This window comes from Pecten maximus, chromosome 6 (assembly GCF_902652985.1).
Source record: "Pecten maximus chromosome 6, xPecMax1.1, whole genome shotgun sequence".
In the NCBI taxonomy this organism is placed as follows: Eukaryota; Metazoa; Mollusca; class Bivalvia; order Pectinida; family Pectinidae; genus Pecten; species Pecten maximus.
Genome location: NC_047020.1, coordinates 27,692,060 through 27,707,977, shown reverse-complemented (window position 1 = coordinate 27,707,977; position 15,918 = coordinate 27,692,060). Strand labels below are relative to the sequence as shown.

Here is a 15,918-nt window from a genome sequence, read left to right as displayed (position 1 = left end):
ATTGACATATATGGTAGTTTGATATTTGTTTGTTGGATGTTTGATGCATCTTCTGCTTGCCGGTCAACAAGTTCCTTGCCTTTAATTCCGACATGGCCAGGAATTCAAAGTAAAGATGTTTGATTTCTGTTGTTTTTTTAAACACGAGATATTCGAAAGACAAGGTTTTGTATGAGTGTGCTTTTAGATATCGTAATTATAAACTCTGAAGGACAGAGTCTGAACCAATAATTACCTTTTTTAATGCGGTGTTCATCGATACGGTGTATAGTCCGACAGAATGACCTGTCGTGTTGAACTTTGATTAGCACATTTAGGAGAAATGGGTGCTTTTATATATACATGCATATCTAATATGTTAGTTGTTTAAAATGTAACAAACCTTATCATCAGCTGCATCATTTGTATTTATTCTGGTCTAGATTTAGCGATAAAACTGTTAACATGTGAACAATTGATCACATAGTTACTTGAATATGTGTAAAACATGCATCAAAAATAAATGATACAATCCCTGTGCTGTCAATATAAAATTATAACAAAAACGAAGGGTCCAAAACAGCATCCTGCTGGACACAGTAGTATTCCTAATCAATATGTTTTGTTAACAAACCTGTGCACAAATGGAACTATCCACTTTGAATATTCCACGAAAAGGTCAACGCGACAGGTCATTCTGGTTTGAGTATATCTTCAGCAGAAAAAAATAGAAGCACCATCTGGTTAACGGATTGATAGTGTTCTTCGGGTAATGCATTCGACTTTGCCCTCTCATGCAGAGCAAGGTTAATATCGGGTGTTTCGATGGTGGCCCATCAGATACGGTGTACTGGGCTGTGTTGTCTAAACTTATGTTAAGTTCTTATGGAAAGTTGGAGATCCTTATGCTAAATGTTGGTAAGAGTGTTTGGTTTTGAGTGAATATGTGTCGGTATTGTGGAATGAAAACAAGATTGAAAGGCAGGTTTCTGGGGTTTGACTTCAATTTAGAAGCATACTGTAGGGACATATTTTCTTCCTATCATTTAAAGATGGTTCATTTACCTCTACCTAAAGGTTTTTCACTGGTGTTGTTTGGAAAGCCCTTAGCGCTAGACGTAGTCCTTGGTGTTGGATGAAACTGCAGTAGATGTTTGATCGAATAAGTGCCCTATAACGGCGTAAAAGCATTTCATGGTCTGCGCCCCAGTCAATATGGGATAGTTCGCCTAGAATGTTCAATACCTTTGAGCATTTATCCTTCAGAGGTTTTAGTGGAACAAAGAAAAGTTTCGAACCGAACATTAGTCCGAGGAATTTAGTCTACTCGATAATTGGAATTTGCTACCATTTAATGTTAGATCTGGATCATTATGTGTTTTTTGTGATTTTGACAGAAGTGCATGCGGACAGTTTTTGATCTGGAGAATTTGAAACCGTTTTCATCTGCTCATGTTTGTAGTTTGCCTAAACATTGTTGCAGTTGTCGTTCTATCGTGTGCGTGTTCTTCGACCTATAGCAGATCAAGTAGTCATCAACGAATAGAAACCCTTCAATGTATGAATTGTGTGTCCAACAGAAACGCCTATCTACAGCTCCATGTAGACCTACAGCTACCAACATGTTGGCCGACTACCTCTGGAACTATTTCAGACCCCCACCATTTCAGTCAGCTATGGGAAACTAGGGTTAAGGTAAAAACGTTCCATTGTGATGACATCGTCGTCTAGTGACAAAACTGATTAATCAGGTTTTTTCACTGCTATGGAATGGGACATTTGTGCCTCATTTTTGGGAAAAATTTAAGGATTGTACCTCATTTTGACTGCGTATTCGGTAGTTTGCCCGCAGTTGGCAAGAACATTTCTGATGGTTAGCGCTGGATATGTTTGTTGCCAACTGCGGGCATACTACCGTATACGCAGTCAAAATGTACAATCCTTATATTTACAACAAATAAATCGTTTAAATGCAGTATGAAGAAAATAAAATTCAGGTTTTGTTGCGGTGTTGGTAACTATGTATACGGCAGTCGTGGTTGCTAAGATAATATAGTTCCAGTGAATCTACTTAAAGACACCAGTGTTGTTAACAAAATTAAAAGAAACAACTCAACATTTTCATTTAATTATACCTTTTACGTTTTACGAATTGATATGTTCACAACCACAATTTCTGTCTCGCATTAACTATGGTTGTAAAGCACAGCGTGTATTGACACAGAGTAGGTAGTGATGTGGTCAAATATTCTCTAGAAACTGTACGATTCAGCCATTTGGCGTTTGCTAACCTTGTCGAGAAGTTAAATATGCACCCATTTCCGCAATATTCAATTTAGTTTTTGACAGAATACTCACTTGACGTTAGCTTTTTTTGCAGAGATCATAGATCACGGGGTTATACCAAAGAGCCTCACTGGTATACCAATGCTGTGCTTTACTTTTTATATTGATGAGGTTTGAAGCAAACAAAACATTGTTTGATATATAGTTTATTTATTGGCACAAGATATAGAAGTATTGCATACTTTTTTGTCATTCACATTTTACATAAAAAAGCATTCAACCTGCCATACCTTTTATCAGAATCCACCCTACCATACATACATTTACATGCACCACACAATCTGTTATACTTACTTTAGACAGTCCATATCACCACTAATCACCAAAACATTAACATCAATAACATTCTATCAGTAGTAAGTTACAGGTCCAGGATCAGAAGTGTTCCTTTAGTACACTAGTTATAATTTTCAATATCTGACTAAAACAGGCAGGTCACCAGTCCTTGACCATGTACATGTTAAATTAAGCCCTCACCCAGAGGTACATGCACATCCATAGCCCCTTGCTGCTGAAAACTAGTGTACGATACATCATTAACATCTGTAAATCTTTGGCACAAAAAAAATGAAAATTTCCAGAGGAAGAATTGCATCACATTCACCAGTTTGTATAAACACAAATCAGTAAGAATAAGACTTTTCAATTTAAAAGTATTTCAGTAATGTATTGGTGTCACCGATTGGATTCTTCACTTTTCTTCATCATTTTGAACCTCAACTACAAAAAAAACAGAAAGGGAATGAAACAGATAAGAAACAGCAACGATGCATATATTCTGTCAATTCCTTTCATCTAGCAATCTCTTAGTAATACATACCTATCAAGTCTGCGAGCTTAAATCACACATATCTGCTTAATACAGGGTTTAGGACTAAACTGTAAGACAAAGGACTATTTTAGGACTAAACTGTAAGGTAATAGGAGAGGTTGAGGACTAAACTGTAAGGTAATAGGAGAGGTTAAATACTTAACTGTAAGGTAATAGGGGAGGTTGAGGACTAAACTGTAAGGTAATAGGAGAGGTTTAGGACTAGACTGTAAGGTAATAGGAGAGGTTTAGGACTAGACTGTAAGGTAATAGGAGAGGTTTAGGACTAGACTGTAAGGTAATAGGAGAGGTTTAGGACTAGACTGTAAGGTAATAGGAGAGGTTTAGGACTAAACTGTAAGGTAATAGGAGAGGTTGAGGACTAAACTGTAAGGTAATAGGAGAGGTTAAATACTTACTGTAAGGTGATAGGGGAGGTTAAGGACTAAACTGTGAGGTAATACATATGTAGGAGAGGTTTAGGACTAAACTGTAAGGTAATAGGAAAGGTTAAGGACTAAACTGTAAGGTAATAGGAGAGTTTTAGGACTAAACTAAGGTAATAGGAGAGGTTTAGGACTGAACTGTAAGGTAATAGGAGAGGTTTAGGACTAAACTGTAAGGTAATAGGAGAGGTTGAGGACTTAACTGTTAGGTAATAGGAGAGGTTGAGGACTGAACTGTAAGGTAATAGGACAGTTTTAGGACTTAACTGTAAGGTAATAGGAGAGGTTGAGGACTTAACTGTTAGGTAATAGGACAGTTTTAGGACTTAACTGTAAGGTAATAGGAGAGGTTGAGGAATTAACTGTTAGGTAATAGGAGAGGTTGAGGACTGAACTGTAAGGTAATAGGACAGTTTTAGGACTAAACTGTAAGGTAATAGGAAAGGTTAAGGACTAAACTGTAAGGTAATAGGAGAGTTTTAGGACTAAACAGTAAGGTTAAAAGAGAGGTTCAGAACTACTTTATGGCTATGTAAAGGTTAACGACTAAACCGTTAGTTAAAGGAGAGGTGAGGTTTAAAGCTACACTGTAAGGTTTGATAAGAAGTTAAGAACATAACTGTAAGCTAAAAGGATAAGATTATAGCTAAACTTTATAGTTTAGGACCAAATTATAATGTGTAATTGTTTGGCTTTTATAAATCCCCTCAAAGATAAATAAAGGTGGATAAGCATTTTAAAACAAATGCCCTGCTTATTTCCCATCGTGATAGAACAAGCCATGCTCATTTATTTAAGAAACGATTGCCCTTACCAACGATGTTTAGACCAAATTTAGTTGAAATCTACTCTACATCATGGAGGAGTAGCATTTTAAAGCATAATCTGAGCTAAGTTCCCCTTTTGGGGCCTCACCCTGAACCTGACTCCATTATTTAAGTTTCAGGACAAATTTGGTTGTAAGCCACTTGGGCATGAGAGGAAGAGCAGCATTTTCAAAGAAAATTTAGAGATATGGTCCCTATACTCCAACCCTCTGTCTATAGTTTATTTCATCACCAAGAGTTTTCAAGGCATTTAGCTTAAGGTCATGTTACAAGACTTTCAAGGCATGACACTGAATTTCAAGACTTTTCAAGACAAGGTCTGAAATTTAAGGACTTTAATATCTGTATGAGCCATGGAAAGAAAGGGGTCTATGACCAAACTTTAATATCTGTATGAGCCATGGAAAGAAAGGGGTCTATGACCAAACTTTAAAGTTAGAGGTTTATTACCAATGTAAGGTTTAACAAGAGGCCCAAGGGCCTTAACAGTCATACTCTATGACTCTAAAGTCCCTTGTACTAATTGTAGTATACATACGCAGTAGTGAGTACTGTTGGCCATTGCTGCCATGGTGGCCATCTTGGATTTTCACCGAAAAATAACAACACTTGGTCAGGACCATCTCAGGACAACTTCAGTTAAGTCAGAGCTATGTCCCACTGGTAGAACTTGAGAAGAAGTTTCAAACGTGAAAAGTTTAGAGAGGACGACGCATGGTGCAGAGTAAACGACGACGGACAAAGCACAATAACTATAGGTCATCTAGACCTTTCGGCCTTTGAATCAGATGACCTAAACATTTACCTGACATATATACAGTAAATATATATTATTTTGTTAAAGAGTATAACAAACCTTTTCCAGTTCCATCTGGTCAGCTGCCATCATATCTGAACACATCACAGTTAACGCAGAATCAGGATTTTCATTCATGTATTGTGTGATGTTCTTCTTTATCTTCTGAGCAAAGCTGGATCCTTAAAAATAATGCAAAAAAATGACTTTGTATATTATCAGCTTTCTCAAGCTATTTTGTTCGATACTAAACAATTATCCCTTTGTCTTAAAGCCAAGCTCTGGGCGTGTGGCTTACCGGTTACCATGTTCCTATTTTTATTGTCTTTTTCACACAAAAAGCATGTCAAGCATAAGATATTTTCCTAATTTGTCATACCTGATTAAGGTAATCTTAAAAGATGGTGTAATATGACTATCCATGTTTTGATTAAAACAACAACTTACCAGCAACATCTGCTCTGTTTAACACTTCACCTAAAATCCGACGGAGCATTTCTGAGTCTTTCAATTCTACAAATGCATTCAGCATGTCTGGCTGAAAGTTTAAAATATCAACATGAACCTATTTTCTTCATTATAATAATTATACTAACCACTAATATCCAATATTTCTTGAAAAGGACATAGTTTTATGTTTTTAAAAGGACATAGTTTTATGTTTGTAAAAGGACATAGTTTTATGTTTGTAAAAGGACATAGTTTTATGTTTTTAAAAGGACATAGTTTTATGTCTGTAAAAGGACAGTTTTATGTCTGTAAAAGGACATAGAAAAAGGACTTAGTTTTATGTTTGTAAAAGGACATAGTTTTATGTTTGTAAAAGGACATAGTTTTATGTTTGTAAAAGGACAGTTTTATGTTTGTAAAAGGACATAGTTTTATGTTTGTAAAAGGACATAGTTTTATTTCTGTAAAAGGACATAGTTTTATGTTTGTAAAAGGACATAGTTTTATGTTTGTAAAAGGACAGTTTTATGTCTGTAAAAGGACATAGAAAAAGGACTTAGTTTTATGTTTGTAAAAGGACATAGTTTTATGTCTGTAAAAGGACAGTTTTATGTCTGTAAAAGGACATAGAAAAAGGACTTAGTTTTATGTTTGTAAAAGGACATAGTTTTATGTTTGTAAAAGGACATAGTTTTATGTTTGTAAAAGGACATAGTTTTATGTTTGTAAAAGGACATAGTTTTATTTCTGTAAAAGGACATAGTTTTATGTTTGTAAAAGGACATAGTTTTATGTTTGTAAAAGGACTTAGTTTTATTTCTGTAAAAGGACAGTTTTATGTCTGTAAAAGGACATAGAAAAAGGACTTAGTTTTATGTTTGTAAAAGGACATAGTTTTATGTTTGTAAAAGGACATAGTTTTATGTTTGTAAAAGGACATAGTTTTATGTTTGTAAAAGGACATAGTTTTATTTCTGTAAAAGGACATAGTTTTATGTTTGTAAAAGGACATAGTTTTATGTTTGTAAAAGGACAAAGTTTTATGTTTGTAAAAGGACATAGTTTTATGTTTGTAAAAGGACTTAGTTTTATGTTTGTAAAAGGACATAGTTTTATGTTTGTAAAAGGACATAGTTTTATGTCTGTAAAAGGACAGTTTTATGTCTGTAAAAGGACATAGAAAAAGGACTTAGTTTTATGTTTGTAAAAGGACAAAGTTTTATGTTTGTAAAAGGACATAGTTTTATGTTTGTAAAAGGACATAGTTTTATGTTTGTAAAAGGACATAGTTTTATTTCTGTAAAAGGACAAAGTTTTATGTTTGTAAAAGGACATAGTTTTATGTTTGTAAAAGGACATAGTTTTATGTTTGTAAAAGGACATAGTTTTATTTCTGTAAAAGGACAGTTTTATGTTTGTAAAAGGACATAGAAAAAGGACAAAGTTTTATGTTTGTAAAAGGACAAAGTTTTATGTTTGTAAAAGGACATAGTTTTATGTTTGTAAAAGGACTTAGTTTTATGTTTGTAAAAGGACATAGTTTTATTTCTGTAAAAGGACATAGTTTTATGTCTGTAAAAGGACAGTTTTATGTCTGTAAAAGGACATAGAAAAAGGACTTAGTTTTATGTTTGTAAAAGGACAAAGTTTTATGTTTGTAAAAGGACATAGTTTTATGTTTGTAAAAGGACATAGTTTTATGTTTGTAAAAGGACATAGAAAAAGGACTTAGTTTTATGTTTGTAAAAGGACATAGTTTTATGTTTGTAAAAGGACATAGTTTTATGTTTGTAAAAGGACATAGAAAAAGGACATAGTTTTATGTTTGTAAAAGGACATAGTTTTATTTCTGTAAAAGGACATAGTTTTATGTCTGTAAAAGGACAGTTTTATGTCTGTAAAAGGACATAGAAAAAGGACATAGTTTTATGTTTGTAAAAGGACATAGTTTTATGTTTGTAAAAGGACATAGTTTTATGTTTGTAAAAGGACATAGTTTTATTTCTGTAAAAGGACATAGTTTTATTTCTGTAAAAGAACACAAATTTTATGTTTGTAAAAGGACATTGTTTTATGTTTGTAAAAGGACATAGTTTTATTTCTGTAAAAGGACAGTTTTATGTCTGTAAAAGGACAGTTTTATGTCTGTAAAAGGACATAGTTTTATGTTTGTAAAAGGACATAGTTTTATTTCTGTAAAAGGACATAGTTTTATGTCTGTAAAAGGACATAGTTTTATGTTTGTAAAAGGACATAGTTTTATTTCTGTAAAAGGACATAGTTTTATGTTTGTAAAAGGACATAGAAAAAGGACTTAGTTTTATGTTTGTAAAAGGACATAGTTTTATGTTTGTAAAAGGACATAGTTTTATGTTTGTAAAAGGACATAGTTTTATTTCTGTAAAAGGACATAGTTTTATGTTTGTAAAAGGACATAGTTTTATTTCTGTAAAAGGACATAGTTTTATGTTTGTAAAAGGACATAGTTTTATGTCTGTAAAAGGACATAGTTTTATGTTTGTAAAAGGACATAGTTTTATGTCTGTAAAAGGACATAGTTTTATTTCTGTAAAAGGACATAGTTTTATGTTTGTAAAAGGACATAGTTTTATGTTTGTAAAAGGACATAGTTTTATGTTTGTAAAAGGACATAGTTTTATGTTTGTAAAAGGACATAGTTTTATGTTTGTAAAAGGACATAGTTTTATGTTTGTAAAAGGACATAGTTTTATGTCTGTAAAAGGACAGTTTTATGTCTGTAAAAGGACATAGAAAAAGGACTTAGTTTTATGTTTGTAAAAGGACAAAGTTTTATGTTTGTAAAAGGACATAGTTTTATGTTTGTAAAAGGACATAGTTTTATGTTTGTAAAAGGACATAGTTTTATTTCTGTAAAAGGACAAAGTTTTATGTTTGTAAAAGGACATAGTTTTATGTTTGTAAAAGGACATAGTTTTATGTTTGTAAAAGGACATAGTTTTATTTCTGTAAAAGGACAGTTTTATGTCTGTAAAAGGACAGTTTTATGTCTGTAAAAGGACATAGTTTTATGTTTGTAAAAGGACATAGTTTTATTTCTGTAAAAGGACATAGTTTTATGTCTGTAAAAGGACATAGTTTTATGTTTGTAAAAGGACATAGTTTTATTTCTGTAAAAGGACATAGTTTTATGTTTGTAAAAGGACATAGAAAAAGGACTTAGTTTTATGTTTGTAAAAGGACATAGTTTTATGTTTGTAAAAGGACATAGTTTTATGTTTTTAAAAGGACATAGTTTTATTTCTGTAAAAGGACATAGTTTTATGTTTGTAAAAGGACATAGTTTTATGTCTGTAAAAGGACATAGTTTTATGTTTGTAAAAGGACATAGTTTTATTTCTGTAAAAGGACATAGTTTTATGTTTGTAAAAGGACATAGTTTTATGTCTGTAAAAGGACATAGTTTTATTTCTGTAAAAGGACATAGTTTTATGTTTGTAAAAGGACATAGTTTTATGTTTGTAAAAGGACAAAGTTTTATGTTTGTAAAAGGACATAGTTTTATGTTTGTAAAAGGACTTAGTTTTATGTTTGTAAAAGGACATAGTTTTATGTTTGTAAAAGGACATAGTTTTATGTCTGTAAAAGGACAGTTTTATGTCTGTAAAAGGACATAGAAAAAGGACTTAGTTTTATGTTTGTAAAAGGACAAAGTTTTATGTTTGTAAAAGGACATAGTTTTATGTTTGTAAAAGGACATAGTTTTATGTTTGTAAAAGGACATAGTTTTATTTCTGTAAAAGGACAAAGTTTTATGTTTGTAAAAGGACATAGTTTTATGTTTGTAAAAGGACATAGTTTTATGTTTGTAAAAGGACATAGTTTTATTTCTGTAAAAGGACAGTTTTATGTTTGTAAAAGGACATAGAAAAAGGACTTAGTTTTATGTTTGTAAAAGGACAAAGTTTTATGTTTGTAAAAGGACATAGTTTTATGTTTGTAAAAGGACTTAGTTTTATGTTTGTAAAAGGACATAGTTTTATTTCTGTAAAAGGACATAGTTTTATGTCTGTAAAAGGACAGTTTTATGTCTGTAAAAGGACATAGAAAAAGGACTTAGTTTTATGTTTGTAAAAGGACAAAGTTTTATGTTTGTAAAAGGACATAGTTTTATGTTTGTAAAAGGACATAGTTTTATGTTTGTAAAAGGACATAGAAAAAGGACTTAGTTTTATGTTTGTAAAAGGACATAGAAAAAGGACTTAGTTTTATGTTTGTAAAAGGACATAGTTTTATGTTTGTAAAAGGACATAGTTTTATGTTTGTAAAAGGACATAGAAAAAGGACATAGTTTTATGTTTGTAAAAGGACATAGTTTTATTTCTGTAAAAGGACATAGTTTTATGTCTGTAAAAGGACATAGTTTTATGTTTGTAAAAGGACATAGTTTTATGTTTGTAAAAGGACATAGTTTTATGTTTGTAAAAGGACATAGTTTTATTTCTGTAAAAGGACAAAGTTTTATGTTTGTAAAAGGACATAGTTTTATGTTTGTAAAAGGACATAGTTTTATGTTTGTAAAAGGACATAGTTTTATTTCTGTAAAAGGACATAGTTTTATGTCTGTAAAAGGACATAGAAAAAGGACTTAGTTTTATGTTTGTAAAAGGACAAAGTTTTATGTTTGTAAAAGGACATAGAAAAAGGACATAGTTTTATGTTTGTAAAAGGACATAGTTTTATGTCTGTAAAAGGACATAGTTTTATTTCTGTAAAAGGACATAGAAAAAGGACTTAGTTTTATGTCTGTAAAAGGACATAGTTTTATGTCTGTAAAAGGACATAGAAAAAGGACTTAGTTTTATGTTTGTAAAAGGACAAAGTTTTATGTTTGTAAAAGGACATAGTTTTATGTTTGTAAAAGGACATAGAAAAAGGACATAGTTTTATGTTTGTAAAAGGACATAGTTTTATGTTTGTAAAAGGACATAGTTTTATTTCTGTAAAAGGACATAGTTTTATTTCTGTAAAAGGACATAGTTTTATGTTTGTAAAAGGACATAGTTTTATGTTTGTAAAAGGACATAGTTTTATGTTTGTAAAAGGACATAGTTTTATTTCTGTAAAAGGACATAGTTTTATGTCTGTAAAAGGACATAGAAAAAGGACTTAGTTTTATGTTTGTAAAAGGACAAAGTTTTATGTTTGTAAAAGGACATAGAAAAAGGACATAGTTTTATGTTTGTAAAAGGACAAAGTTTTATGTTTGTAAAAGGACATAGTTTTATGTTTGTAAAAGGACATAGAAAAAGGACATAGTTTTATGTTTGTAAAAGGACATAGTTTTATGTTTGTAAAAGGACATAGTTTTATGTCTGTAAAAGGACATAGAAAAAGGACATAGTTTTATGTTTGTAAAAGGACATAGTTTTATGTTTGTAAAAGGACTTAGTTTTATTTCTGTAAAAGGACATAGTTTTATTTCTGTAAAAGGACATAGTTTTATGTCTGTAAAAGGACATAGTTTTATGTTTGTAAAAGGACATAGTTTTATGTTTGTAAAAGGACATAGTTTTATTTCTGTAAAAGGACATAGTTTTATTTCTGTAAAAGGACATAGTTTTATGTCTGTAAAAGGACAGTTTTATGTCTGTAAAAGGACATAGAAAAAGGACATAGTTTTATGTTTGTAAAAGGACATAGTTTTATGTTTGTAAAAGGACATAGTTTTATGTTTGTAAAAGGACATAGTTTTATTTCTGTAAAAGGACATAGTTTTATTTCTGTAAAAGAACACAAATTTTATGTTTGTAAAAGGACATTGTTTTATGTTTGTAAAAGGACATAGTTTTATTTCTGTAAAAGGACAGTTTTATGTCTGTAAAAGGACATAGTTTTATGTCTGTAAAAGGACATAGTTTTATGTTTGTAAAAGGACATAGTTTTATTTCTGTAAAAGGACATAGTTTTATGTCTGTAAAAGGACATAGTTTTATGTCTGTAAAAGGACATAGTTTTATTTCTGTAAAAGGACATAGTTTTATGTTTGTAAAAGGACATAGTTTTATGTTTGTAAAAGGACATAGTTTTATGTTTGTAAAAGGACATAGTTTTATGTTTGTAAAAGGACATAGTTTTATTTCTGTAAAAGGACATAGTTTTATGTTTGTAAAAGGACATAGTTTTATGTCTGTAAAAGGACATAGTTTTATGTTTGTAAAAGGACATAGTTTTATTTCTGTAAAAGGACATAGTTTTATGTTTGTAAAAGGACATAGTTTTATGTCTGTAAAAGGACATAGTTTTATTTCTGTAAAAGGACATAGTTTTATGTTTGTAAAAGGACATAGTTTTATGTTTGTAAAAGGACAAAGTTTTATGTTTGTAAAAGGACATAGTTTTATGTTTGTAAAAGGACTTAGTTTTATGTTTGTAAAAGGACATAGTTTTATGTTTGTAAAAGGACATAGTTTTATGTCTGTAAAAGGACAGTTTTATGTCTGTAAAAGGACATAGAAAAAGGACTTAGTTTTATGTTTGTAAAAGGACAAAGTTTTATGTTTGTAAAAGGACATAGTTTTATGTTTGTAAAAGGACATAGTTTTATGTTTGTAAAAGGACATAGTTTTATTTCTGTAAAAGGACAAAGTTTTATGTTTGTAAAAGGACATAGTTTTATGTTTGTAAAAGGACATAGTTTTATGTTTGTAAAAGGACATAGTTTTATTTCTGTAAAAGGACAGTTTTATGTTTGTAAAAGGACATAGAAAAAGGACTTAGTTTTATGTTTGTAAAAGGACAAAGTTTTATGTTTGTAAAAGGACATAGTTTTATGTTTGTAAAAGGACTTAGTTTTATGTTTGTAAAAGGACATAGTTTTATTTCTGTAAAAGGACATAGTTTTATGTCTGTAAAAGGACAGTTTTATGTCTGTAAAAGGACATAGAAAAAGGACTTAGTTTTATGTTTGTAAAAGGACAAAGTTTTATGTTTGTAAAAGGACATAGTTTTATGTTTGTAAAAGGACATAGTTTTATGTTTGTAAAAGGACATAGAAAAAGGACTTAGTTTTATGTTTGTAAAAGGACATAGAAAAAGGACTTAGTTTTATGTTTGTAAAAGGACATAGTTTTATGTTTGTAAAAGGACATAGTTTTATGTTTGTAAAAGGACATAGAAAAAGGACATAGTTTTATGTTTGTAAAAGGACATAGTTTTATTTCTGTAAAAGGACATAGTTTTATGTCTGTAAAAGGACATAGTTTTATGTTTGTAAAAGGACATAGTTTTATGTTTGTAAAAGGACATAGTTTTATGTTTGTAAAAGGACATAGTTTTATTTCTGTAAAAGGACAAAGTTTTATGTTTGTAAAAGGACATAGTTTTATGTTTGTAAAAGGACATAGTTTTATGTTTGTAAAAGGACATAGTTTTATGTCTGTAAAAGGACATAGAAAAAGGACTTAGTTTTATGTTTGTAAAAGGACAAAGTTTTATGTTTGTAAAAGGACATAGAAAAAGGACATAGTTTTATGTTTGTAAAAGGACATAGTTTTATGTCTGTAAAAGGACATAGTTTTATTTCTGTAAAAGGACATAGAAAAAGGACTTAGTTTTATGTCTGTAAAAGGACATAGTTTTATGTCTGTAAAAGGACATAGAAAAAGGACTTAGTTTTATGTTTGTAAAAGGACAAAGTTTTATGTTTGTAAAAGGACATAGTTTTATGTTTGTAAAAGGACATAGAAAAAGGACATAGTTTTATGTTTGTAAAAGGACATAGTTTTATGTTTGTAAAAGGACATAGTTTTATTTCTGTAAAAGGACATAGTTTTATTTCTGTAAAAGGACATAGTTTTATGTTTGTAAAAGGACATAGTTTTATGTTTGTAAAAGGACATAGTTTTATGTTTGTAAAAGGACATAATTTTATTTCTGTAAAAGGACATAGTTTTATGTCTGTAAAAGGACATAGAAAAAGGACTTAGTTTTATGTTTGTAAAAGGACAAAGTTTTATGTTTGTAAAAGGACATAGAAAAAGGACATAGTTTTATGTTTGTAAAAGGACATAGTTTTATGTCTGTAAAAGGACATAGTTTTATTTCTGTAAAAGGACATAGAAAAAGGACTTAGTTTTATTTCTGTAAAAGGACATAGTTTTATGTCTGTAAAAGGACATAGAAAAAGGACTTAGTTTTATGTTTGTAAAAGGACAAAGTTTTATGTTTGTAAAAGGACATAGTTTTATGTTTGTAAAAGGACATAGAAAAAGGACATAGTTTTATGTTTGTAAAAGGACATAGTTTTATGTTTGTAAAAGGACATAGTTTTATGTCTGTAAAAGGACATAGAAAAAGGACATAGTTTTATGTTTGTAAAAGGACATAGTTTTATGTTTGTAAAAGGACTTAGTTTTATTTCTGTAAAAGGACATAGTTTTATTTCTGTAAAAGGACATAGTTTTATGTCTGTAAAAGGACATAGAAAAAGGACATAGTTTTATTTCTGTAAAAGGACATAGTTTTATGTTTGTAAAAGGACATAGTTTTATTTCTGTAAAAGGACATAGTTTTATTTCTGTAAAAGGACATAGTTTTATGTCTGTAAAAGGACAGTTTTATGTCTGTAAAAGGACATAGAAAAAGGACATAGTTTTATGTTTGTAAAAGGACATAGTTTTATGTTTGTAAAAGGACATAGTTTTATGTTTGTAAAAGGACATAGTTTTATTTCTGTAAAAGGACATAGTTTTATTTCTGTAAAAGAACACAAATTTTATGTTTGTAAAAGGACATTGTTTTATGTTTGTAAAAGGACATAGTTTTATTTCTGTAAAAGGACAGTTTTATGTCTGTAAAAGGACAGTTTTATGTCTGTAAAAGGACATAGTTTTATGTTTGTAAAAGGACATAGTTTTATTTCTGTAAAAGGACATAGTTTTATGTCTGTAAAAGGACATAGTTTTATGTTTGTAAAAGGACATAGTTTTATTTCTGTAAAAGGACATAGTTTTATGTTTGTAAAAGGACATAGAAAAAGGACTTAGTTTTATGTTTGTAAAAGGACATAGTTTTATGTTTGTAAAAGGACATAGTTTTATGTTTTTAAAAGGACATAGTTTTATTTCTGTAAAAGGACATAGTTTTATGTTTGTAAAAGGACATAGTTTTATGTCTGTAAAAGGACATAGTTTTATGTCTGTAAAAGGACATAGTTTTATGTTTGTAAAAGGACATAGTTTTATGTTTGTAAAAGGACATAGTTTTATGTTTGTAAAAGGACATAGTTTTATGTTTGTAAAAGGACACAGTTTTATTTCTGTAAAAGGACAAAGTTTTATGTTTGTAAAAGGACATAGTTTTATGTTTGTAAAAGGACTTAGTTTTATGTTTGTAAAAGGACATAGTTTTATGTTTGTAAAAGGACAGTTTTATTTCTGTAAAAGGACATAGTTTTATTTCTGTAAAAGGACATAGAAAAAGGACATAATTTTATATCTATAAAAGGACATAGAATTATTTTCTGTAAAAGGACATAGTTTTATTTTCTGTAAAAGGACATTGATTTTACACGCTTCATTTGGGGTGTGTACAAACATTCAATACAATAAGAATTAAATCACCATGTTTGTTATGATCTGTGGTCTACTCCCTGAGATCTAACAATGCACCAACTCATTACAGCATTATAAGACGCATGTACATGTCCTTTCCTTGATACTGAGCATACTAAAGCTCAATTCTTCATATTAATGAAATGTTTGACTAAGGAAGAACCTAGCTTATATACAATGCTCAAAATTCCACTAAAATTTTATACTTTTCAGCCAACATTTTAATTGAAATCAAATGCCAAACAAAACAAGAAAGTAAAATATTCCTGCGACGTGTATACTGATGATCACATGTCAATGGTGAAGAATTTGTCACCTTGATCATATTTTTTTTTTTTCCGGGGATATCTTTGTAAGTAAAAGCTTCAGTTGAATTCATTATCATTATATGGATGTATCATTAAAACATATAATATTAAGATAAACACATACTTTTGTTTAAATTCTGTGTATTTAAGTCATGAATACGTCTGCATGCACACTGGTAGAAATCGCATTTAGACTTTTGCTTGCTATGACCATTGGTATGGCTAGGAACAAGGTGCTTGTCCCTACCCTAGTGGTATAGAGATCTCTGATCAAAACCATCACAAAAAAAACTGAGACTGTAAAATCTGAGACTTGAGTTCAAACCTTAAGAGTGTCTTATTAAGAATCCCATTTCTAAAGA

At 30.3% G+C, this 15,918-nt stretch overlaps 1 protein-coding gene across 1 annotated transcript in view; it reads right to left on the bottom strand.

Annotated features, from left to right (window-relative positions):
* Nucleotides 1–2,458: 2,458 nt before the first annotated feature.
* The window catches only part of LOC117329434, a 41,156-nt gene continuing 27,696 nt past the window's right edge, over nucleotides 2,459–15,918 (bottom strand). Inside the window, exons 23-25 of the mRNA XM_033887373.1 lie at nucleotides 5,653–5,743; nucleotides 5,266–5,387; nucleotides 2,459–3,045 (exon numbers count right to left, since the gene is read on the bottom strand). Coding sequence (XP_033743264.1) covers nucleotides 3,001–3,045; nucleotides 5,266–5,387; nucleotides 5,653–5,743 — 258 coding nt within the window. The 3' untranslated portion in view covers nucleotides 2,459–3,000. The remainder of the gene's footprint in view (nucleotides 3,046–5,265; nucleotides 5,388–5,652; nucleotides 5,744–15,918) is intronic.